General features: G+C 44.8%; 1 protein-coding gene across 1 annotated transcript; it reads right to left on the bottom strand.

Annotated features, from left to right (window-relative positions):
• Positions 1–18,356: 18,356 nt before the first annotated feature.
• Positions 18,357–18,860, bottom strand: LOC109743329 (protein FAR1-RELATED SEQUENCE 5-like). The gene has a single exon (XM_020302408.1). The coding sequence runs from the start codon at positions 18,858–18,860 to the stop codon at positions 18,357–18,359; it is 504 nt and encodes a 167-aa protein (XP_020157997.1).
• Positions 18,861–25,444: the final 6,584 nt, after the last annotated feature.

Genomic DNA, 25,444 nt, shown 5'->3' with positions numbered 1-25,444 from the left:
TAGCAAACTAAACTCTAGCGGCTTTGAGAGGGAAATTAGGCTCCCCGGCTAGTGACCACACACTCGTGTCGAAAAAAGGAGTGATAAATAATAATAACAATAAAAAACTTTGCAATGACTAAGAAGAAGAACACTTATTATAAAACGACTCATATAAATTTAAGAGCCCCCAAGTGACTTGGGTAAAAGAATTTTATGTATAATGATTCTATGTACCGAAGTACTTATATCATATCTGTGTTCACCCGAACTTTAAACGCATCTTAACCGACCGTCGGCTTCTCCCTCTTCGGTCAAGAGCCGAAAAGTGTTATGTACTCCACCTGTCGAGAATATCGACGGTATTTCTGATAACCAGGCAATCAGGCCATAAGGCTGTAATAGACAAAGCGCGCTCAGGGAACTTATGCTATATTACTGACGAAATGTAAGAAGCATCTTCGAAGAAAATAGTACCCCCACCGATACCTTTCTTCGGTTGCTCATTGCTACTATGAGACTTGTGCAATAGATTTTTTGTACTCATGAGTTCCGTTGTGTGCCGACCATAATTGAAAACAATAAGAGCGCTAGCTTTCAGTTTCACCCAGTCTGAGGTCCGGCTCGGATGACCCGATCGTGACAATCGCAGAGGTACTCCCTTTACTCCCTAGCCGAACAATCGGGAATGTAGGGGTAAACACAGGAGCGAGGCAACCCAGCTTGCAAATCCCTTAAGTCAACATGGTGCATATTGTGGCGTAATACACGAACAAGGAACGAAGCCATACAAGTGTAATCATTTGCAAGAGGAAAGGCTTCATAAAGGAAGCCCCCAAGTAAATGGGCTATTTGAATTTGTGTGTCACAAACAAAGTTTTGACAAGGAGATTTTTTACAAGCAACTTTTTTCCAAAAAAGTATAATGCTTGGTCGAACCGAAGACAAGTTAAAATTTTAAAACTTTGAGCATGAAGGCAATTTAGCTGGTTAATGTGTTCGGTATTGATGACGCGGTCCGAGCTTGATGCGGGACAAGGTTCCATCCCCCAAGCCGGTCCCGAGGTGGCGGAGCGAAGAGCTCGGCACTCCGAAGTGGTGACATAGCACGGTCAATGCAGTCCGGCAGAGTGATGCCGAAGTCCCCGGCATGGGGTAATGAAGTGTTGACGAAGCCCCCCGTCCAGCCGGGGTGACGTGGTATGTCAGTACGCCGAGTTGACGATACTGCCCAACCCGGATCATTTTCCTGTGCACAAAAAATAGTGCAAACCGGAGATAATGGTAACAATAATAATAATAAATCGTTGCATAATAAATAATTTATGCAAAGTGAGTAATAAAAGAAATATGGCCTGGCGCCAAAGTCAATGTCGATGCAGGGCGTCGGCGTGATGCGGTAAAGGCGTGGCAAAGCCTGAATTCACAGGTCGGTCCGAGTTCCTGATGCGGCATTCGCCGGACTATGTACGGAAATTGACCGAACCACCATGCGACCGTCGTTAATGCGGCCACCATTTGACAGACCTACGTACATATGATGGACAAACCGGAGTCATAATTCCTTGGAAAAAATGAACCCAAACAAGCAAAGAATACTAGGATTAATAGCACCTGGTTTATTTGTTGTAGTAATCCGAAGAAAGGTGATTCCCAAAATTGGGACTCGATCCGCACACCCATTGCCTGATGGGCGATAAAGCGACGGCATGGCGATGGTGGCAAAGGTTGGCTCGCCGAGGCAAAGCCCTCGGTCCAGCTAACGTGACGGAGCTGGTCGGCTAGTGACGCCGAAGTCTCCGGAGTAGGTTGATGAAGAGATTGCGAAGCCCCCGGTCCAGCCGAGATGTCGAAGCCTCGATGTCAGCCGATGAGTCGAAGTGGGTCGGCGTGATAGACACCGGCTTGAAGGAGCAACCGTGCGGCCCTGCCGATGCAGGTCGTGACGTGGTCAATGCCGGCTTGATGAAGTGACCGTGCGGCGATGCCGGCGTGCCCGCTCCGTGTAATCCATGGGGCAGCGATGTTGGTGATGATTTATCCTTTGCGATGCCGAACTCCAGTTCAGCTCGCCGAGATGATAATCCGAAGAAGTTGAGCTCGGCTCAACAAAGTGACGACGTGTCTAGCGCAGGTCGGCAGCCGTGGAGCAATATTGCCGGACTGGTTTGACACCAGTATGATGGTGAAGATCATGTTCAAAAGATTTTAAAGTTAGTGGGATGTGTTCGGGAACAAAACACAATACCCCATACAAAACTTCCTTCAAAAAGGATGTCCGAAATCCCGTTCATACGAACTCGGCTCAGATTCGTTTTCGCGCAGAAAACAGATCCGAAAAGTGATGCACTAATCGGAAGGTTCCCGAAGTTTGAACGGTCGGATCGAGCTGAAATTTTGAGGGGTGGTAGATATAGGAATTCCGCAGCCAATCAACGGTTGGATCTTCCAAAGGACGTCCGAGCTAGAAGCTGGATACCACGCCCTAAACTCGTCCAGATTCCCGTCCAGATTTGACAGGGCTCCAGTATATCGCGGATTGCCAGAGATTCCTCCATCGGAACTCGACGAAATTTTCCAGAGTCGTTGTAGACTCAGTTCCGCACAATTCCATCGAAGCAATCATTAAAATGACACTTGAGGAGGCGGTGGCGGCGGATACAAGTTCGTTGTCCAGAAAAACAGCACGGTCGCCCGAGGGCAATGTTGATGTTGAGCCCCCGGGCTCCCTGGATGATTCCTCCATGATCTTGATAGAGATCGGAGTTGATGTTGATGAAGGCCCTCATCCGAACATGACAATCGGAGGTAGGGCGCAGTCCTCGGTCCGGCCAAGCTGACCAGCCGAGCCAGTGACGAAGAAGCCGACGTCGCAGTTGATCTGCAGGCGAGCCATTGATCCTTTTGCCGATCACACAGCGAAACTCTCAATGAAAGCACCAATGTCGGTGTCAAAACCGGCGGATCTCGGGTAGGGGGTCCCGAACTGTGCGTCTAAGGCGGATGGTAACAGGAGGCGGGGGACACGATGTTTACCCAGGTTCGGGCCCTCTCGATGGAGGTAATACCCTACTTCCTGCTTGATTGATCTTGATGATATGAGTATTACAAGAGTTGATCTACCACATGATCGTAGAGGCTAAACCATAGAAGCTAGCATATGATTATGATTATTGTTATGTCTATCGACTAGCCTAGCCTCGGTTTATATAATGCACCAGAGGCCTAGGATAACAAGAGTCCTAGCCGAATACGCCGGTGGGGAGGAGTCCTTGTCTTGATCACCAAGTCTTGTGGAATCTTCTTTGTATGCGGCAGCTGTCCGAACTGGCCCATGAGTATACGGCCATGGGGGTCCTCGGCCCAATCTAACAGATCGGGAGATGACGTGGTGAGTATCCCCTAGTCCAGGACACCGTCAGCAGCCATCCTGGGGTCGATGCCAGGACGCCCAAGAGCTTTTCGCTTCTCAGCTTCATTATGTTCTTGAACACATTTCTGCGCAAAGTACTTCATGCGCTCCCATGAGCCTTTGGCTTCTTCACGCTTCTTGTGGAATTGTTCCTTAAGATCATGCAACATCTTCTTGAAGATCTGCACGTCAGCCACACTGAGCTTGGCCATATTCTTCTTGAAATGAGCCTTCTCATAATCAATCTTGTTCTTGAGCTCGATGATTTTCTGAGCAGGGCCAACTCATTAGCAATGGCTCCGTGAAACGTGACGCTTATGTCCACAGGCAGATGAAGATCATCAATACTGATGCTCTGGTCATCAAACCACTCATCGATGAAGTTATTCAGAATATCAACATCAAAGAGGGGCAGATCGTTGAAGATCTCCGCCTCTTGCTTGCTCTTGATCAGCATCTCAAGTGCTTCATCACCAAGATCTCCATCACTTGACAGATCAATGGTGTCTTCCTCGTTGTGCAGAACGGCAGCTGGAGTCAGTTCATGCCCAGAAATCTTCTTGGGCTTCTTGGTTTTCTTGGTCTTCTTGGAGACATGAGACAAATCTTCAGACTGCACACTGGTTCAGGAGGTGCAGTATTCAGCGGCTTCACAGTCCAAGCCTTTTGTGTGGCAGAGGGCTTCGAAGCTTTTGACTTCATTTTCTTTTGCTTCGGTGGAGCAGGCGCATCTTCAGAGTCTGCGTCATCAGATGATTGCTCCATAGTGGCCCTCTGAGCAGCAATGTGGGAGAGGAGCCCGTCGAAGCTGGTGAAGGGGCCGATGACATTCGGACTGGCATCGCGAGTGCCAACTTGCCTTGGAGCAGAACGACCAGGGTTGAAGTTGAGTCCAAAATCCCTTTTGTTCTTGGCAGCTGACACTTTGGCAAACTGATAGTTGTGCTTCAAGAGATTGTCTTCACGACACCATAACATGGATGATGGGTCGGCATTCTCAAGCTTCGGTCCACGGACCATGCATGGGTAGAAGCCTTGGGCAATAGCTTCAGGCTTCGACTTTGGCTGTAGATTCTTGTACAGTATATCGCCCCATGGGTGCTTGATGGAGTTCTTCTCAGCATATTCGGCAGTGACGAAGTTGTACTTGAACCACTGTTCTGCCCAATATCTTCGAATCCATTGGATTCGGGTCTTGCGCTGATTATATTTCTCCTCTGGATCAGTCTTGTACAATTCATGCAGATCCGGAGGCAGATCTAGAGTTGTGTTGCCTTTGCGCTGCCTGCCACCTTTCCTAGCAGATTTTTCTGTGGCCATGATATTCAAGCAGATAGGCTTCAGAACAGTGAAATGCTTCCCTCTACTGGTCAGAGAGGAACTGGCTTCGGGGGAGTGAATATGATGCTGTAAGAACTCTGCAAATGAATGCAGACTATAAGAACCAAGGGATTCTCCCACGGACATGTACCTGTGACAGCATTAGAGGTGCGAGGGAAGGGGAAGAGGTCATATGCATTCTCAGAAGATTTTGAAGATAAATTAGTTTGAAGACATTGACCTCATAGAGCGAAGACATTCACTTATTTGAAGAGAATTGGTTCCAGATTTGTACGAATCCATGAATAAGTACAAGTGAGGAATCTAACTAGTTATGAAGCATAAGTGAATATTCTTAGCATGATATGAGATGCAGAAAAAGACGGATCCAGATTTGGAAGTATAGAAACCACTTTTGGTTGAAGTATATGGATTTGACGGATCGAAAGGGCAGTAAAAAGTGAGATTTAATTACCGCTGACGAACTGCTAGATGAGGCAGAGTTAGAAGCCGAGCAGTTCAATCTCCCACGCCCTAACTTGGCGGCGGAAGACACCTACGGCAGCGGCGGAGAGGACGAGGTCCGTGGCCGGCGTGAGGATGGCGTCGAAGAAGTCACGGCAGCTAAGCGCTTCGTCTCCGGCGTCGACGCGAGCTAGCGGAGGCGCTAGGGTTTGAGCGAGGTGGCGAGGTGGAAGAAGAGATAATGACCGCGCGATGTGTGTATTTATAAGGAAAGGGACTACACAGCGTAATTACGCAGGTGGCCCTGGCGGTTCATATCTGAAGGACACGTGGCCTGCAAGCAACTTATTGGAAGTTGTTCCATGTTCCCACGCACGCCTGGATTGTCGGGTGGTCGTTCTGGCTTCTCTGGTATTCAGGCAAAAGGGATATGGCATTAAAAACATATTTAAATGTTTGTCTCTGTGTCTTCTGCTGACAAGGACTCAGTGAAGACATTTGACAGAGCATTTGTGAAGATAAATCATTAGGTCAAATCAATGTTGAAGACAAACCAAATGCGAAGACTATGCAATTATGACGCCAAATGAAACACTTCATGAAGATTTTGGTGGTGGCGTTACCCACCGTATAGGAAGTATTAGACCCAGACACGGCGCACAATTATCGTGGCGCTCCGAAGTCAAATTCCGCATTAATGTATTCACACTTAGGCCCTGTTTGGTTCAGCTTTTATCGACGGATTCCGCTGCCGCGCAGCAGAATCTGAACCAAAAGGTGAACCGAGCAAAATCCGATTCCAGAAATCCGCTGCCAAAATCTGAACCAAAAGCGGAAGCAGCCCAGGACGTGCTTTCCAAAATCTGATTCCGTTGCGGGCCCAAATCTGAAAAAGCTGTACCAGCTGGTTTACCAAATGACCTACATCTTTTTCACATCAGATTTTCCACATCTGTTTTTTCCACAACAGATTTTTCACATCTGCTTTTAGAAATCCACAGTCGAACCAAACAGGGCCTTAGAGTGTATGTCTTCATTGATTGAAGATATACGTTACTTCATGTGTTGCACATCTAAGTCATCAATTTGCATAAGCGTTAGGATGTGTGTCCAATTACAGGACATTTGAGGATTCTAAGATATTTAGCTCACACCGCAACTTGCAAAACCTTTTCTCATCCAAGGGCTTTGTGAAGATATCTGCCAATTGCTCTTCAGTGTTGACGCGAATGATATCAATATCTTCCTTCATGACATGATCTCTGAGAAAGTGATGACGGATCTGAATGTGCTTTGTCTTCGAGTGCTGAACTGGGTTGTTGGCAATCTTGATGGCGCTTTCATTGTCGCAGTAGAGTGGCACTTGCTTCAGGTGGATGCCATAGTCCTTGAGAGTTTGCTTCATCCATAGAAGCTGAGCGTAGCAAGATCCAGCAGCAATGTATTTAGATTCAGCAGTGGAGAGGGATACGCAGTTCTGCTTCTTTGAAGACCAACAGACAAGAGATCGTCCAAGAAAGTGACATGTGCCTAATGTGGACTTGCGATCAACCTTGTCACCAGCATAATCAGCATATGATAATCCAACTAGATCAAACTCTGAGCCCTTTGGATACCATAATCCTAGTGTTGGGGTGTAATCCAAATATCAAAGAATTCGCTTCACAGCTAAGTGATGTGATTCCTTTGGTGCCGCTTGTAATCAGGCACACATGCAAATGCTAAGCATTATATCTGGCCTAGATGCACATAAATAGAGTAAAGAACCAATCATGGAGTAGTATACCTTTTGATCAAACTCTTTACCATTGTCGTCGGGACCCAATTGACCTTTGGTTAGCATTGGCGTCGTGTACCCTTTGCAGTCTTGCATTCCAAACTTCTTCAGGCAATCTTTGAGATATTTTTCTTGTGATATGAAGATGACATTGCTCTGCTGACGGATTTGAAGACTGAGGAAGAATTTTAGCTCACCCATCATGGACATTTGATATTGCTCTTGCATCATATGCCCAAACTCATCACTGTATCTCTTGGTAGTGCAGCCGAAGATAATGTCATCCACATAGACTTGGCACACAAACAGTTCACCATCATATGTCTTCGTGAAGAGAGTGGGATCCAGGGAACCAGGTTTGAAGCTTTTGCTCTTCAGGAAGTCTTTGAGTGTGTCATACCAAGCGAGAGGGGCTTGTTTGAGGCCATACAGTGCCTTGTTAAGCTTGTATACCATGTCAGGATGCTTTGGGTCTTGAAAACCAGGTGGTTGTGCAATGTACACTTCTTCTTCAATTTTGCCATTGAGAAAGGCACTTTTTACATCCATTTGATACAGAAGGATGTAGTGATGGTTGGCATAGGCGAGCAGTATGCGAATGGCTTCAAGCCTAGCCACCAGAGCAAAAGTTTCATCGAAGTCAATCCCTTCAACTTGAGTGTAACCTTGAGCAACGAGACGAGCCTTGTTTCTGACAACTTGACCATGCTCATCTTGTTTGTTGTGATAGATCCATTTGGTGCCAATGATATTGTGCTTGCGAGGATCAGGACGTTTTACTAGTTCCCAAACATTGTTCAGCTCGAACTGTTGAAGCTCTTCTTGCATAGATTGAATCCATTTAGGTTCCATGAAGGCTTCATCAACTTTCTTGGGTTCAGATATAGAGACAAATGCAAAGTGCCCACGGAAATTTGCTAGCTGTGTTGCTCTTGAACGAGTGAGTGGACCAGGTGCATTGATACTATCAATTATCTTCTCAATCTGTACTTGATTTGCAACACGAGGATGGACTGGATGAAGATTTTGCCCTTGCTGATCATTGTCTTCATCTTCAGCATTGACTTCAGGCTGAGTTGTGTCTTCGGATTGATTAGGTGCAGAAATGATGATTTCTTCTTCAGCCTGTGCCTCTGAAGGTATGATTTCTCCAGTGCCCATAAGCTTGACAGATTCACTTGGTGAGGCTTCATCTAGCACATTTGGCAGGCGCTCTCTTTGCGAGCCGTTAGTCTCATTGAACCGCACATCCATAGTTTCAACCACTTTATAGTGAAAGAGGTTGAAGACTCTGTAGGAGTGTGAATCCTTTCTGTAGCCAAGCATAAAACCTTCATGTGTTTTTGGTGCAAATTTTGAAGTGTGATGCAGATCCTTGATCCAGCACCTAGCACCAAATACTCTGAAGTAAGTGACGTTTGGCTTCTTACCAGTTAGGATCTCATAGGATGTCTTCTTTAGAAGCTTGTGAAGATAAACACGGTTGATGACATGGCACACAGTATCAATGGCTTCAGGCAAGAACTTCCTTGGTGTCTTGTACTCATCAAGCATCATCTGTGCCATCTCAATGAGGGTTCTATTCTTGCGCTCCACGATGCCATTCTGCTGAGGTGTGTATGGAGCTGAGAACTCATGTGTGATACCCAATGTACCAAGATAAGTGTCGAGGCCAGTGTTCTTGAATTTTGTGCTGTTGTCACTTCTGATGTGCTTGATCTTGATGCCATAGTTGGTCATGGCACGATTGGCGAGTCGTCTGAAGACATCCGGCACTTCATTCTTATAGAGGATTATGTGCACCCATGTATATCTTGAGTAATCATCAACAATGACAAAACCATAGAGACAAGCAGTGGTAGTAAGTGTAGAGTAGTGAGTAGGGCCAAATAAGTCCATGTGAAGCAGCTCGAAGGGACGAGTCGTCGTCATGATTGTCTTTGAGGGATGCTTGGCCCTAGTCATCTTTCCAGCTTCGCAGGCACCACATAGATGATCCTTCTTGAACTTGACGCCCTCGATGCCTACAACATGCTTCTTCTTTGCGAGAGTGTACAAATTCCTCATGCCGGCATGCCCTAGCCTCCGATGCCAGAGCCAGCATTCTGAAGCTTTTGCTAGAAGACATACGGCCAGCTGTGGTCCTGCAGAGAAATCTACCATATACAGATCGTCTTTTCGATACCCTTCAAAAACTAGAGATTTGTCAGATTCCATAAGCACAAGGCAACAATATTTTCCAAATATCACAATCATGTTCAGATCACAAAGCATTAAGACATACATTAAGTTGAAACCAAGGGATTCAACAAGCATCACTTTATCCATGTGCTGATACTTTGAGATTGCAACTCTACCTAGACCCAATACATTGCTTTTACCAGTGTCAGCAAATGTGATGTGACTCTTGTCAGACAGACGTAGGGTTGAATCCATGAGAAGACTTCGATCACTAGTCATGTGGTTAGTGCATCCACTGTCCATAATCCATTCTAAAGCCTTTGGTGTCATACCCTACAATGCAGTTTGGGGGATGGGCTTCACCAAGGGTATTATGAAGCATAAACATTTGACGAACAAGCGGATAATGGATGTTCAGATTTTGGTTAGGATAAATTGGATGTTTGTCAAGGAATCCCGGAACGAAATACATAGTAAGACCATTTTGGCATTTTATCTTGCGTCCCACAAGATGTTTTAGGTCCCCAGCATAAGCATTAGAAGCCTTTGATTTCCGGCTGGAGACCTTTCCCTGCAAAAGAGAGTTAATTTTTCTTAACCACCCACATCTTCAGTGGTGGCTTAGAAGCAATGAGTCTAAGTGCAGCATCTGAGAACTTCGGCTTTGGAGCCCTAGCAAATAGCCTTGTAGGAGGTGAATAATACTCATAAGAATAAGCAGAAAAGTTCTTGGTCTTATGAACATAGCGGTTTGACGAAACACGCTCATATTCATAAATCTGAGTATGGTTTCCCTACAAAACATTGGCGTTAGGGTGACTCTGGTGAGTCCTCTGTCTGTATGAAGCCTTTGGACCATATGAAGCCTTTGGTATGGGGTTTGTCTTCTTCCCAGGTGGTGTCATGATGACATTCACACGAAGTTTCTCAAGACAACTTTTGGGCACCCAGATCTTCTTCAAAGGTGGTCCATTCCTACAGTTAGTACCAATATACCTGGCAAACACTTCACCATTCAGATTCTTGAACAGTTTATAGTTTGCATCAAAGGATTCATCAATGATAATCGGGTTAGCACAAGTGAAGCCAGATAAAGTAGATGGATCCACTGAAGGACCCTTTGCAGCAACCCATGTGGTTTTGGGGTACTGCTCAGGCTTCCAGTAAGAACCATCAACATTCATTTTCCTCTCGAACCCAACACCCTCTTTCCTAGGGTTTTGGTTCAGAATCTGTTTCTTGAGGACATCACATAGTGTCTGATGCCCTTTGAGACTTTTGTACATTCCTGTTTCAAGCAATGTCTTCAACCTGGCATTCTCATCAGCAATAGTAGTGGTATCCTCAGCAGAGTGGTAAGTTACCACATCAGCGATTGAAGATATTGCAACAGTGGCAGCAGTAGAACATTCAGCAACAAAGACAACATTATCACGCTCAAGGCATTTTAGACATGGTGGTTCAAACCCTTCCTGAGCGGAACTGATCTGTTGAGCACGGAGTGACTCGTTCTCCTTTTGAAGATCTTCATGAGTCGCTCTCAAGTTCTCAAGTTCTTGCTTCCTTTGAAGATAATCATAGGAAAGCTTTTCATGAGTGGTTGAGAGCGTTTCATGACGACTTTCAAGTTCCTCATACTTAACATGAAGATTTTTAATGTCTTCAATTAAGGACTGAGTTTGGGTCATTTTCACGTCCAACAGGTCATCGCTTTTGTCTAGCAACTTTTGAATATGTTCCATAGCAGTTTGTTGTTCAGTTGCAATTTTAGCAAGTGTTTTGTAGCTAGGTTTAGATTCACATTCAGAGTCATCTGCACTTGATGTTTGAAAGTAAGCATCGCGTGAGTTTACCTTGGCACCTCGTGCCATGAAGCAGTAGGTGGGAGCAGAGTCATCCTCATCATTAGCATCAGCGTTGGTGACAAGACCATTGTCTTCAGTGTTGAAGATGGACTTGGCGACATAGGCTGAAGCTAGAGCCAGGCTTGCCACGCCTGAATCGGACTCCCCTTCAGACTCCACCTCCGCCTCCTCAGAAGCAGACTCCTCCTCTGAATCCATCTCCTTGCCAACAAATGCACGAGCCTTGCTTGATGAGCTCTTCCTGTGAGATGAAAACTTTGACGAAGACTTTGAAGAAGACGTTGATGATTTGTTCTTCTTCTTGTCATCAGAATCATATTCCTTGCTCTTCTTCTTCTTCTTGGTCTCATTGTCCCATTGTGGACACTTAGAGAAGTAGTGACCAGGTTTCTTGCATTTGTGGCACGTTCTCTTCTTGTGGTCACGAGTGGAAGCTTCATCATTTCTTGAGCTGGATCTTGAAGACTTTCTGAAGCCTTTCTTCTTGGTGAACTTCTGGAACTTCTTCACAAGCATAGCAAGCTCCTTTCCAATGTCTTCAGGATCCTCAGAACTGCAGTCAGATTCTTCTTCAGATGAGGAAACAACCTTTGCCTTCAAAGCGCGAGTACGACCATAGTTTGGACCATAGCTAGATATCTCTCTTCTCAGATAACTAGAACTCATGTGTGTTGAGCCTCTCAAGTATGTCAGACGGATCGGGAGTCTTGAAGTCAGGGCGTTCTTGAATCATCAGGGCCAGGGTGTCGAATGAGCTGTCAAGTGATCTCAGGAGCTTCTTGACGATTTCGTGTTTGGTGTCTCAGTGGCGCCGAGTGCGCGAAGCTCATTTGTGATATCAGTGAGGCAATCAAACGTGAGTTGGACATTCTCATTGTCGTTTCTCTTGAAGCGGTTGAAGAGGTTGTGAAGAACATCAATCCTTGAGTCTCTCTGGGTTGAGACGCCTTCGTTGACCTTGGAGAGCAAGTCCTAGACTAGCTTCGCAGTTTCCAGAGCACTCACACGGCCATACTGTCCTTTGGTCAGATGACCACAGATGATGTTCTTGGCGGTCGAGTCTAGTTGAATAAACCTCTTGACATCAGCAGCGGTGACACCTTCACCGACCTTGGGAACGCCGATCTTGACGACATACCAGAGGTCGACGTCAATGGCTTCAAGATGCATCCGCATCTTATTCTTCTAGTAGGGGTAATCAGTGCCATCGAAGACAGGGCACGCAGCGGAGACCTTGATTATCCCTGCAGTCGACATAGCTAAAACTCCAGGTGGTTAAACCGAATCACACAGAACAAGGGAGCACCTTGCTCTGATACCAATTGAAAGTGCTAGTTATCGACTAGAGGGGGGTGAATAGGTGATTTTTATGAAAGTCTTCAAAACACGAGGGCTTTGAAGACAAACAGTAGAAATGCACCTATTGATATGCAGCGGAAGGTAGACTACACTAGACAGGCCATAGTCAAGTAAGCAATGAAGTGAAAGCACGAAGACTATTAGCAGCTAGGTAGTATGGATCAGGATGGAAGATAGTATGAAACCAAACAGTAAACAGTCTACAAGTAGTGAAGACACTCAGATCATACAACCAGGCAATGACTTCACGAAGACAAACTGCATATAAAGGGGAAGGAATGATAGAACCAGTTGCTTGATGAAGACAAGGATTTGGTAGACCAGTTCCAGTTGCTGTGACAACTGTACGTTTGGTTAGGGAGGCTGAGATTTAACTCAGAAGACCGTGTTTTCACCTTATTTCCCTTGAGCTAAGAACACTTAGTCCTCGCCCAATCACTCTGGTAAGTCTTCAAGGTAGACTTCCAAACCTTCACAGACTTCGTTCACTGGCAATCCACAATGGTTCTTGGATGCTCAGAACGTGACGCCTAACCGGCTGGAGGATTTACAGTCCTCAAGTGTAACAAGTCTTCAGGTCACGGGGACAGAAAGACTTCAGTGATGCCTAACACTCTTTGGCTCTGGGTGTTTTGGGCTTTGTCTTCGCAAGGATCTCTCTCTCAAATGATTCGGAGGTGGGTTGCTCTCAAACGACAAAAGCCGTGCACTAACTCTGAGCAGCCACCAATTTATGGTGTAGGGGGTGGGCTATTTATAGCCAGGAGGCAACCCGACCTAGTTTTTCCGAAATGACCCTGGGTCACTAAGGAACTGACACGTGTCCAACGGTCAGATTTCAAACACACGCGACAGCATTACTTGGGCTACAAGTAAAGCTGACTCATCTAGCTCTGGATAAGATATGCTCTCATTGTCTTCGCTCGAAGACATAGGATTTGGTTGAGCATCACATCAGTCACTCTGACTTTGTTCACTTGGACGCCACTTAACAGTACGGTGGTTCCTATGACTCAACAAAGAAGAAAAGAAGCTACGAAACAACTATGTCTTCGTACTCCATAGTCTTCATGTGAATGTCTTCTCATGTCATAATATTCACTGTGAATATCTTCACAGACCACCATTGTCTTCAATGTCTTCACACATTTTTAGGGTCATCTCTGGTAGGTAAACCGAATCAATAAGGGACCACTACCTGTGTTATCCTGCAATTCTCACAAACACATTAGTCCCTCAACCAAGTTTGTCGTCAATACTCCAAAACCAACTAGGGGTGACACTAGATGCACTTACAACTTGCCTCTTTACAGCCATGTTAACTCATGTTTATTGTTCTGATGTTAACAAATACAATGTCCATTTCATGTTTATCTGATGCCTTTTTCCATTTGTGTGTTACTGTTGGTGTTATTGCAGAAGTTGACCTTGTCGTAGAGTCGAGCACCCCTGGAGCTGGAGAAGACGCAGCTGTATATGTAGCCTATGGTGATTTTACGCCACTCGGCTGCTCTCTTGGGCTTGATGCCATTTTTGGTGCGACGCCACAAGTACCACCATCGACTGAAGCATCTCCAACGGTTTAAGTTGCACCAGTATCGGCTCCTACGGGTCAAGCTGCACCTCCATCACCAGAAGCATCAGCGGCGGCGACATCTGATCAAGTACCACCTCCAGCACTAGAAGCATCAGCGGCGACTGCATCGGCTCAAGTACCACCTGCAGCAGGAGAAGCATTAGCGGCGGCGGCATCATCTCAAGTACCACCTGCAGCACAAGCTACTGGCCCTGTCGCGGTTCTAGGGCTTGCATCTCCCAGTGCTGCTGACTTCAAGGGCAAGAAAGGAGGGAAAGTTATCGACGTGCATCCGGTTGCTTGGGCTGCGCCAGGCAACTCTGGTAAGTGAAGACCTTGCGTCTTTGCTTTTGCAGCGAGAGTGATGGATGGAATTATGTCAATGAAGACATTTTGTTTTTCGGCTAGTTGTGCTTTTGTTATTTATGGGTTTGGCTTTTTTATGCTTTGAGTGTATGGATGAATGTAAAACGACTTTTATGCTTGTGTGATGTGCAAATGAACATTCGTGCTTTCAGTACCCGGGATATATTTTTGTCATGTTCCTTAAAATATGTTGTACGACACTAGCCGAGATGATACATACAATATGTTTCTTCTGGTAACCTGCCTGACATATTGGTGATAACTCAAACCTCTCCCCTGGTAACTCAGTGAGTGTTGAAAGCTGTTGATATGACACCGACCATGGGCCTGGTAACTCTTCACTTTTATCTGTTACTAACTATAGTAAGTGTGTGATACATACATCTCATATCATTGTGTAGTTGTTTTCCTTACATTGTCATGCTTACCTAACATGATTGCACTAGTACTAGCAGTTGTGTACTCTTTTCCTCTATAATTTGTTATTATCCCCTCATTTTATTATCCTGATAAGTCCTTTGCCATTATCCTGGTAACTCAACTGTTCATATCCTGGTAATTTCTGTGTCATGGACATGATAACTCCACCCACATATATTCCTTACCAATTCTAGCACATAAAGTTCTTTGGTCATCTTTTAATACATGCTTTCAGGTTATCACACGTGCTCCTCATTATGCCCCAATCTTAACATTATCTAATATGTTCTTTAAAAGCCCATACTTGTGTGCTGGTAATCCACCTTCACATTACCTGGTAATTTTTGTAATGTGGGCCTGATAACTTCATTTCTATTGATTCATTTTTTATACTACTTTCTTTCAATACATTATCTTGCTTATCATCATTGTTCATGTCCTCATCCCTCTTCTTTTCTTTATGTAACCCTGAAAGATCGTCGTGTGCAAGTGTATGATGTTGAGATTGACGACGATGAGGTTCTCATGTGGTGGGAAGAGTTTGAACATGACAATCCAACAGTAAAAGGGAAATCCAATGTCCAAAGAGGTGATTTGTTTTCTGGTCCCTGAACATTGCAACCCCTGTATAAATAGCTTTTTTCGTTTTCCAACCATGCAAAACATGTGACAGTTGATAAGTTCTACCCCACCACTTGATAAGTTCTTCACCCATTTGTTGATAACTTATGTTTCAATGTTTTTTACCTTGCTTACTCATGTCTTTGTTACACTATACATCTTAGTTTTGTTTTTTGTTTTTACCAGACCACTCTCAAAGTCCAACATTTGTTACACCAGAATTACCACCTCACACAGAGCAATTAGTACGCAGTGCAACCCCTAAATCCTTTATTCGGAAAGTTAGGGTCACCCACCCGTCCAAATACCTGCCCTTGCCTTTTGCTACCCTCACACCCACCAATGAGGAAGAGTTTTTTTTACAATGAAGTTATCGAGAATACCACTGATTCTAACTCCAAGATTAAGGGGTAACAATGAACCTTTCCTTTTTTCTCATTTTCACTGTAATACATTTTTATGCCATTTTTTAAATGTATTTTTAAATCTTTTTGTAATGTAGTGTTAGGGTTATCGACATTGATGGGAGGTGGGTCACTCTCGGCGAGCTTGCCGACTGTGTGAAGGGAATTGGGCAACTATCAACCAGCATTGTTGAGTTACATGTTTGCATTTAGTATAAGGAAATGTCAAAAAGGGTCATCTTCCCTTGGCTAATGTCTGTGTACCTGTTGATAGGAGACTTCAAATGCAAGTCTGTATTGAAGCATTTCCGACGGGGCCAATTTTACATTCTCAGTCACCAGGATCAGGTATGTTCATGTTTCCTGGATATTTTTCACATTTTCATGTCTCTTTTCTGACATGTTAACTATTTTTATACGTTGTTTTTGTCCAATACATGGTTACTCTAGTATAAGTTCCTTGGTAACTTTACAAGTAGTGTCCTGATAAGGTTTTGTTTTTGCTTTCCTATTAATATCAGTATTTTTTTACCCTGGTAATTTTGTTCTTTCTGTCATGATAACCTATTTGTGCACACTGGTAACTTTGAGCTTAATGCCCTGATAATTTTTAGTTTCCTCCCCTGTGAAATTTAGTATCTTTTTTACCTTGGTAATTTTGTTCTTTCTGCCCTTCCAAGCTTACTGCCTTTAAATTGCAGCTGCTATTCCCTGCTTTGCAAAAGTTGGGTGCCGGTCCAAATGATGGGCATTGGTATGTGTTGTCACTAAATCTCAGGGCGAAACGGTTCGAAGTTCTAGATTCATTGCACGAACAAGATAGTCCTTCTCTTATCGAGCATGCGACAAGATACATGAACGCTATAAAGAAGGCTTGGTTGATAAATTACAAGGACTCACATAAGCAAATTCAGGACTATGAACTTGTGTACATTGATGTGATGAAACGGGATAATGAGTTAGTTGTGGCTTATTCACTCTCTTTTACACCTCACTATATATTCTGATCACTATTTTTTTGACCGTTCGCAACCTCAATGAAGCTGATTGTGGCTTGTTTCCGTCACAAATGTTTCAGAATTGATTGTGGATTTTTCGCCTGCACGTATCTTGAGGTGTGGGATGGGAAAAATATCCTGGCCTTAACTCAAGAACAAATTCCAGCTCTCAGGAAAATTCTGACATTGAGGTGGTTAGATCATGATCAAAACAAATGCAGGCAGTGGCGTTATCATCTTTTTGGCAGCGGATGATGAGGTGAGAATTGTTATGACTGTGTTGTTATACTTTGTTTGGTTGCATTAGAGGCACATCATCACAAGTATATATTGATGTGAGGGTTGGTAACTAATGCTGACACATTGTGATAACTTCTACCAAACTATCCCGATAACTTTTACATGAATCTGTCATGATAATGTCATTGAGAAAAGTGTTGACATGTTGTTTACTATAGTATACAAAATCATTGACTAGATGATTAATTCATTGCCGGTCATTATAAATTGGATCACATTTTATTTGATAACTGCGAGCATCTTGGTCGACAACCAAGATTTCTTGCTTCTATTTTTTATAAGTCCAAGCAGGAGTAATTCTTGTTCTTAACTAATACAATGCAGTGTCGGTAGCTTACAAAAATGTAGATATAAAATCTTTGGATTACAAATCCATGACAACTTCATCATACAGTGCTGGTAACTGGCATAGCATGGTGCTGATAGCTTGCAAAAATATACATATAAAAATCTTGTATTACAAAGCCATGACAACTTCATCATACAATGCTGGTAACTGGCATAGTAGGGTGCTGATTTGCGTTTGTCGTGGTCCATGCTCCCGCACACACCACATTTCCTTTGTGACTTGGGCTTCGCAATGTCAAAACCTGACTGCTTCCTTTTTTACTTTGGCCGCCCTTTTGTTGTAGTCTTGGGTGGGTCTAGGATCAACTTTGTGTTTGATGGCTGAGTTGCATCAGGATGTGGGGGCTAGAAGACCAAAGCATGATTGTTTTTTGCTTGCATGTATCGTCACAGGCACACTTTCTTGCTGTTTGGCGGGGTTCTCATGTCGCTGCGCATTAGGGGCGCTTGTTTGCTATGTGTGTGTGGGGGGGTTCTCTTGTTCTGCGCATCAGGGTGATTGTTTGCTGTGTGATGGGGTTCTCCTGTTGCTGCGCATTGGGGGCGATTGTTTGCTGTAAGGTGGAGTTGTCTTCATCCACCTGACCCATAGGTTTCGAGCAGTGACCCGGTTGTCCTTGAAATGATCATTTTGCTCCCTCCTTTTCCTTTCTTGCTTCTTTAAGTTGACTATTCTTCAGGGTTTCAAGCTCCTCCTTGAAATTATACAGGTGTTTTCTTGCCAATCTGGTTCCATCATCTGTTAGGCAAGCGCCTTTGGTTGATGCCTTAAATTCTTTTAGAATTGATGTATATCGCATGACGCTTTTAGAATTGATGTATATAGCACTCCTCATTGCAAAATCTTGATATGTTATTATGTTCTTTGGCGCAATTCCACCCATTGCATTCAAGAATGCATTAAACAGCCACACAAAATTACCAGGTAGTTCATTTTGAACAAATCCACAACCAAACTGGATTGACTACCCATGGTTATTAATGCCAATGAAGGGCGCACAGGGCATCTTGTACATGTTTGCCATGTATGTTGTGCCGAATGAGATGACATCATTGTATCTAGCATATGCCCTGTGCGACGCACCATCTATCCAGAACAAATTTTCCACCCAGTCCTCGTCATCAAGTTTTATTCTCCAATAGAAATCTGGATCTTGTGCCTTCATATCTTGGAAGTATGAGACTGTGCTTCCCACATCAGCGTGGCGGTACTCCATGCGGAATTTAGCTCGCTGGTTTGCGATGTCCTTTGTCGTGTATGGTACATTGTTAGGAGACCCGTAGAACCATGCCATTAGTTGCATCTGTCTTGATGTCTCTATGTTGCATCCGTGCAGTATCTTCAAGAAGTCCTGCTCATCTTTGGGAATGTTCCTATGTGATGATAGGAACTTTGTCAGGGACGGCTTTCTGATTAGAGGGTGGTTGTGGTTGTCGTTGAAGCGTTTGACTCTCCACCACGCATCCATGTGAGTAATGTAAAGGTGGGCCGGACATTCTGTCCTCACAACCTTCCCTCTTTTCCTCTTCTTCACGATGCCTTTTGGGTTCTGCACATCCTGCGTCTCCTCCTTGTTTTTTTTTGCTTGCCGCTTTTCCCACAAACCAAGAGGACTTTGCTTACAGTATCGTCTTTTATTGTTTTCCTGTATTCTAGCCTTATCCCAAACCCATTTCTGAGCACATATTGCTTGTAGAGTTGTAGTGATCATAAGCTTCCTCATAAGTGTCAAACTTCATCGTTTCATCAGGAGGCTTCAGTGTGGAGTAGGCCTCGGTGTTTTTGTCTCCCTAATCAGCATTCACCCCTCCTGTTTCTGGACTCGTTGGCTCGCTGACTAACTGGTCAAAGAAGCTTTCTCTCCCCCCTATGTTGCTAGTAGTCGGTTCTTTGCTTCGCTCTCGGACCATTGGCTTGCTTCTAGATGTAGCACCTGCAATGTTTTTGAAGATGTTAGTTTGTGTGGTAATTTGCACACCAAAATGTGTGGTAACTTGCACTCCATTGGCCTGGTAAAGTTTGCATGCAATTCAGCTGCTGGTAGTTGTAAACTGGAATCATTGTAATTATAATGCAGATTGCATGATAATTTTTATGCAGTGAGAGTGGTAATTGTACCAAATTTCATGGTAACTTGCGTGCATTTAAGTTTGTTAGTATTTCTGTTGTGAACTGATGCATGGTAAATGTAATGCATTTTTGCATGGTAACTAGCTTGTAGTAAATGTGGTAGTTGTAAACAACATGGTTGGTAATTGCAATTCAAGTTGGATGGTAACTTTGTGTGTATAAAAATGTGGTAGCATGGTAAATGTTACCTTTGTCTGTTTTGTTGATGTTGGCAGAACCAAAGCTTGCCGTGTGTGCATCCTCACACTATTGGTTTGTCACCACTGTTTTTTTGATATCCACATTACCCCCGTTGTCATGCGCCATTTTTGTGTTGCGGCACTTGCTAGCGCATATAATCGCATCCATCGATTCCACACTTGCAAGCAATATTGATTATTTTTTCACAACAATTATTATTTTTCTTTTTTGCGCTGATTACTTCATTTTTTATAACAGGTATCATTTTGGAAGTAACCAGCGTATGAGAGTATGACAACGATAGTATCTGCAACCTCATTTCATCAACATCATTTCTTATCAATCAATTCTGATTGCAATAATGTAAATCAACACACATGGTATTCTTGTAGTGCTAGCACCTTGGTTTTGTGTGGATCCATGGGCTGATAAGTGCTGGTATAGAGTTTTTCTGGTAAATTCTTCTGAATTAGCATGATAACTTGTTCTGTCATGGGTTGTTGTGCCCTTTTTGTTGTTCACATACACTAATGGTTCTCCAATAAAAAAGGATTTTTTACGGTGAATAAGTGTTAGAGGATGCTTTTTTCATTATTTTATTCTTGTTTTATACTGATTACTCGGTGCATACACTTTGGTAATCTATATTGATTTGAAATGGTAACTCAATTATTAATGAGAAATTTCATACATGTAGTTTTAACATGCTTCGAAAAAGATAGCTTAATAGAATCATAATGGTAACCTATCTAGATTATGATGGTAACTCAATGACGAGGGATGAAAGAACTAATGTAGAATCTGTAGGCTTGGAAAATGGATCACTTTTACCGACTTTTTGGCTTTAAAAAGGGCAACTTAATACAATCTTGTTGGTAACCTGACTGAATTTGAATGGTAACTCAATTATGATGGAGGAATTCCACACATGTAGGATTTGTAGGCTAGGAAAAGGGCTATCTTTTTCTGCAACTTTCTGGCTTTGTTCTTATCCCATGGATTTTTGCCTTGATTTTATTGGTATGAAATGAAAATGTTGCATGTGTATGTAGTTTGAATCACTTACCTCCTTGAATTTTTGCCTGATTCTGGCGAAATTCAGAAGAATTGGGGTAATCGGTCCCGTAGCATGTGGTAACCCTTGTATTGATGATGTGGTAAACCAGGCTCTCTCTCTCAAATCCTTGTGTTTGGGAGTGTTTTTGGTGGTTTTTTTGGTGGATCAGATCAGGGGCGCAGCTCGTCGGCGATGGGGGCGGGTTGGGGAGAGAGGAGAACAAATCGGGGGCAGGTGTCTGTTTCTTGGGATGGAGGTAAGAAACTGGGGTTTTGGTGTGGTAAGTCACGTGCGAGGCAAGGTGGGCCAGAGGGGTTGTATTTGTCTTGGGCATCATGCGCTGTGCGTGCTGGGCCTCGCAAAGGAAGGCTGGGTCATCGTGGGTGGCCCTGGTGAAGCGGGTCGCGCGGGAGGGAGGTGGGTGGTCCTGGCGAAGCGGGTGGCGCGGCAGGGGGGTGGGTGGCCCGGGCAAAGCGGGTCGCGCGGGAGGGAGGTGGGTGACGATCGTGCGGATCTGATGCTAGTCCGATGTTAGTCGCGTCCTTATATTTAATTTAAATATAAACGGGCTTAAAAAGGCCAGCTTGGGCCAAAAAGTCCCTAAGGAAGGAGGCCGAATTGGGAGTAGGGGAGTCCAACTCCTCCCTCCTTGGGTCGGCGCCTGATGTCTACTACGCAACCTTCTTCTTGTAGACTCGTGTTGGGCCTCCAAGCGCGGAGTTTTGTAGGACGGTAGAAAATTTCCCTCAAGTGGATGACCTAATGTTTATCAATCCGTGGGAGCCGTAGGATGAAGATGGTCTCTCTCAAACAACCCTGCAACCAAATAATAAAGAGTCTCTTGTGTCCCCAACACACCCAATACAATGGTAAACTGTATAGGTGCACTAGTTCGGCGAAGAGATGGTGATACAAGCGTAATATGGATAGTAGATATAGATTTTTGTAATCTGAAAATATAAAAACAGCAAGGTAGCAAGTGGTAAAAGTGAGCGAAAACGGTATTGAAATGCTTGGAAACAAGTCCTGGGATTCATACTTTCACTAGTGCAAGTTCTCTCAACAATGATAACATAATTAGATCATATGGCAATCCCTCAACATGCGACAAAAGTCACTCCAAAGTTTCTATCGCGGAGAACATAAGATGAAATTGCTTGTAGGGTACGAAACCACCTCAAAGTTATTCTTTCCGATCAATCCATTGAGCTATTCCTGTAAGTGTCACAAACAGCCCTAGAGTTCGTAGTAAAATAACACCATATGACACACATCAATCAACCCCAATGTCACCTAGATACTCCAATGTCACCACAGGTATCCGTGGGTCAATTATACGATATGCATTCAGATTCATAATATTCAATCCAACACAAAGAACCTCAAAGAGTGCCCCAAGATTTCTACCGGAGAAACAAGGACGAAAACGTGCATCAACCCCTATGCATAGATTACCCCAATGTCACCTCGGGAATTCGCGAGTTGAGTGCCAAAATATACATCAAGTGAATCAATAGAACACCCCATTGTCACCACGGGTATCTCACGCAAGACATACATCAAGTGTTTTGAAATCCATAATAGTATTCAATCCGATAATAGTGAAACCTGGAAGGTAAAACTCAATTCATCACAAGAAGATAGAGGGGGAGAAACACCATATGATCCAACTATAATAACAAAGCTCGCGGTACATCAAGACCGTGCCAAATCAAGAACAAGAGAGAGAGATCAAACAGATAGCTACTGGTACATACCCTCAGCCCCGAGGGTGAACTACTCCCTCCTCGTCATGGAGACCGCCGGGATGATGAAGATGGCCACCGGTGATGGTTTCCCCCTCCGGCAGGGTGCCGGAACGGGCTCCCGATTGGTTTTTCGTGGCTACAGAGGTTTGCGGCGGCGGAACTCCCGATCTAGGTTTCTTTCTAGGGGTTTCTGAATTTATAGGAATTTTTGGCGTCAGTTTCACGTCAGGGGGTCCACGAGTCAGCGACAAGGCAGGGGGGCGTGCCCTAGGGGGGTGGGCACGCCTTCCACCCTTGTCGTTGACTCGGGACTCTTCTGGCCCAACTCTTTTGCTTCGGGGGCTTCTTCTGATCCATAAAAAATCATCGTAAATTTTCAGCTCATTTGGACTCTGTTTGATATTCCTTTTCTGTAAAACTCAAAAACAAAGAAAAACAAAAATTGGCACTGGGCTCTAGGTTAATAGGTTAGTCCAAAAAATAATATAAAATAGCATATAAAACATCTAAGATGGATAATATAATAGCATGGAACAATAAAAAATTATAGATACGTTGGAGACGTATCAGCACCCCAAGCAGGCTTTCCCTCCTTGGTTGCAACCCTCTTCTTCCCCTCCAACCTATATATACTTGATGTATTGGCCACAATTGAACATACAAGTTTTGGAGCCTCCTCTAGTTCTACTAGTTCTAATTCTAGTTGGTCCTAGTTGATTAATTAGAGCTAGACTAATCCTCTTGTCCTCATAATTAGGAGTCCTGTGTGGTTCTAATCTCCTTCCTCTAATTCTCCGGCGACGATTAGCTCTGGACGGCGAAGCGCTGCCGGATCCTGAAGGTTGCATGCTTGCAACCAAGTAAAGAGGTCGTGATTTCGGTCTTCGGTTTGATGGTCTGCTCGTGGGCGGTACGAGAGATTGTCCATCGACGGTTCGAGGGACTCCAAGTACGATCTACACCAACACGTTTTTCTTCCGCTGCAACTCGGCGACGGTAACGATCGTGATCTCAACCCGTTATGCATCTTCATATTGATCTTGGGTGATCGTAGGTGCAATTTTTTATTGTTTTCTACTATGTTTCCCAACAGTGTCCTCATGGACGGCGTCGACAGGGGTCGGAGGGTACCTGGCTGCGGACGGAAGCTGGGTGGATGACGTCGTAGTACAAGACGAGCGAGCGCGTGGGTGGGGGTGCGGACGTACGTCAATGCCTGGGCGGCGGCGGGAGTGGTACAATGGCGGCGCGGACGAGGAGAGTGCGGATACTAAGTAAGGGGGAGTAGAGGCGAAGTGAAAGAGAATGGAAACGGGAGGGAGGATTTTAGTGGGTTGGGGCCTGGAGGTGTCGAAGTCCTACGTGGTGGCGGTCCGGACTCCCACAAAGACTCCCCCCCCCCCCCCCCCCCCCCTCCAAGTTTGCTTTCAATTTGGGCATCTGTACCGCTCCGCGGACCGATAGAATACCATGTTGAATGGTAGAATGGACCCGGACTTATGCTGCCGTTTCGAGGGTCGGCGTTGGAGATGCCCTTATAGAACAGGGACATAATCATTATAACGGGGTTGGTAGTAGACGTACTTAAAACTTAACATTCCATTATTGACAAGGGAGTTCTGGAATAAATCATAAACGTAGAGAAACACATGCTCTAGTACCAAATCATTTCACGAAACGCCGTCTGATTGAGAAATAACAAGCCAGTACTATTATTATAGGATTGGCGAACATGGCCAGCTCCGCACCTGTCTGAGGAAACTGAAGCTTAGCAATTCCCTTGGCGCATTTCTTTTCGTTTCATAAGCTCGTGCCTTGACAAGGAGCTGCTTTGCTCCTAAAGAAGACGACACCGGCGGGCAGTGGCGCAACTAACCGACCATTGTTCCTCGCCATGATTACAGGATCACGCTTTCAAAATCCTTGGCAGGTCCCATCGCACTTTTGAAACCCAGCCATGGGTCGGGCCGGGGGTGTTCTGCACTATCTAGATGCAAAGCCGCCAGCCAGCCAGCGTGATCATCATAGTGCATGCAGGCCCGAACAACCAGATTAAGTATGCCCATTTACTGGGGGCGTCAGGCGGTCCCGTCCCAATCGGCAGTGCATGAATTCCCGGTCATGGTCCCTTGCATTCTAGTACTACCTGGGTTGGGTAACCACTTGAACGAATTCCTACGTTCTACGCCTGCGATGCGTACTGCACTGGTAGTTGTAGAGGCACGCCAATGGTCGACAGGTTGTAGAGTCACCAGTTGCCGGCCTTTTTGGTTCATTCACGGTATAACAGCGTGTGTCTTCCGTGCAGATGTCAGGATAGGTTACATTACAGTTAACAGACGCCGTTTTGATGTCAGGATAGCATGTGTTCCGTACACTTCGTATTGTCTTTTGAAATACGTAGAACGGTAGGTTGCTCGATTCAAAATGTGAATGGGGCAGAAGATGCACATGCCATGCCACCCTGCTACAACTGGCAGCTGCAAATCCTGGCGTTTGAAGGCCATCCGAATGCAGTAAACTGAGATCAGGAGGGATACAGTAACGTCGAGCAGAGCAGTGAAAGCCTGGAACATGGAGGAACAGCGCTAACCTGACATGCCCAGCAAGGAGTTGAGCAGCGACCTGTGGCACGTTTCGACGGAGGGCTCCGCGCGATGATCCAGCGCACCAACAAAGATCAACACACATCGAGGTAACCAAACGGTGGGCGGTGGCGTCACACCCCTTCAACTGGCTACGCGCCACCGCTCACAAGCAGGCATTGACACACCGCTCAGGGGCGGTGGCATTAAGCCGAGGGCTTGTGGTAAATAAGTTCTAGCCATGGTCTTTTCTGTCCTGTGAGTAGTACCACTGCTATTCAGGCAATGAGTGTGAATTGTACACACCAGCCTTCAAAGTTCAAACCCAGTCACAACATGCCACCATAACAAA

This window comes from Aegilops tauschii, chromosome 4 (assembly GCF_002575655.3).
Source record: "Aegilops tauschii subsp. strangulata cultivar AL8/78 chromosome 4, Aet v6.0, whole genome shotgun sequence".
Taxonomy (NCBI): domain Eukaryota; kingdom Viridiplantae; phylum Streptophyta; class Magnoliopsida; order Poales; family Poaceae; genus Aegilops; species Aegilops tauschii.
Note: the sequence above shows the minus strand (reverse complement) of the source record. Positions and strands in the feature narration are given on the sequence as shown.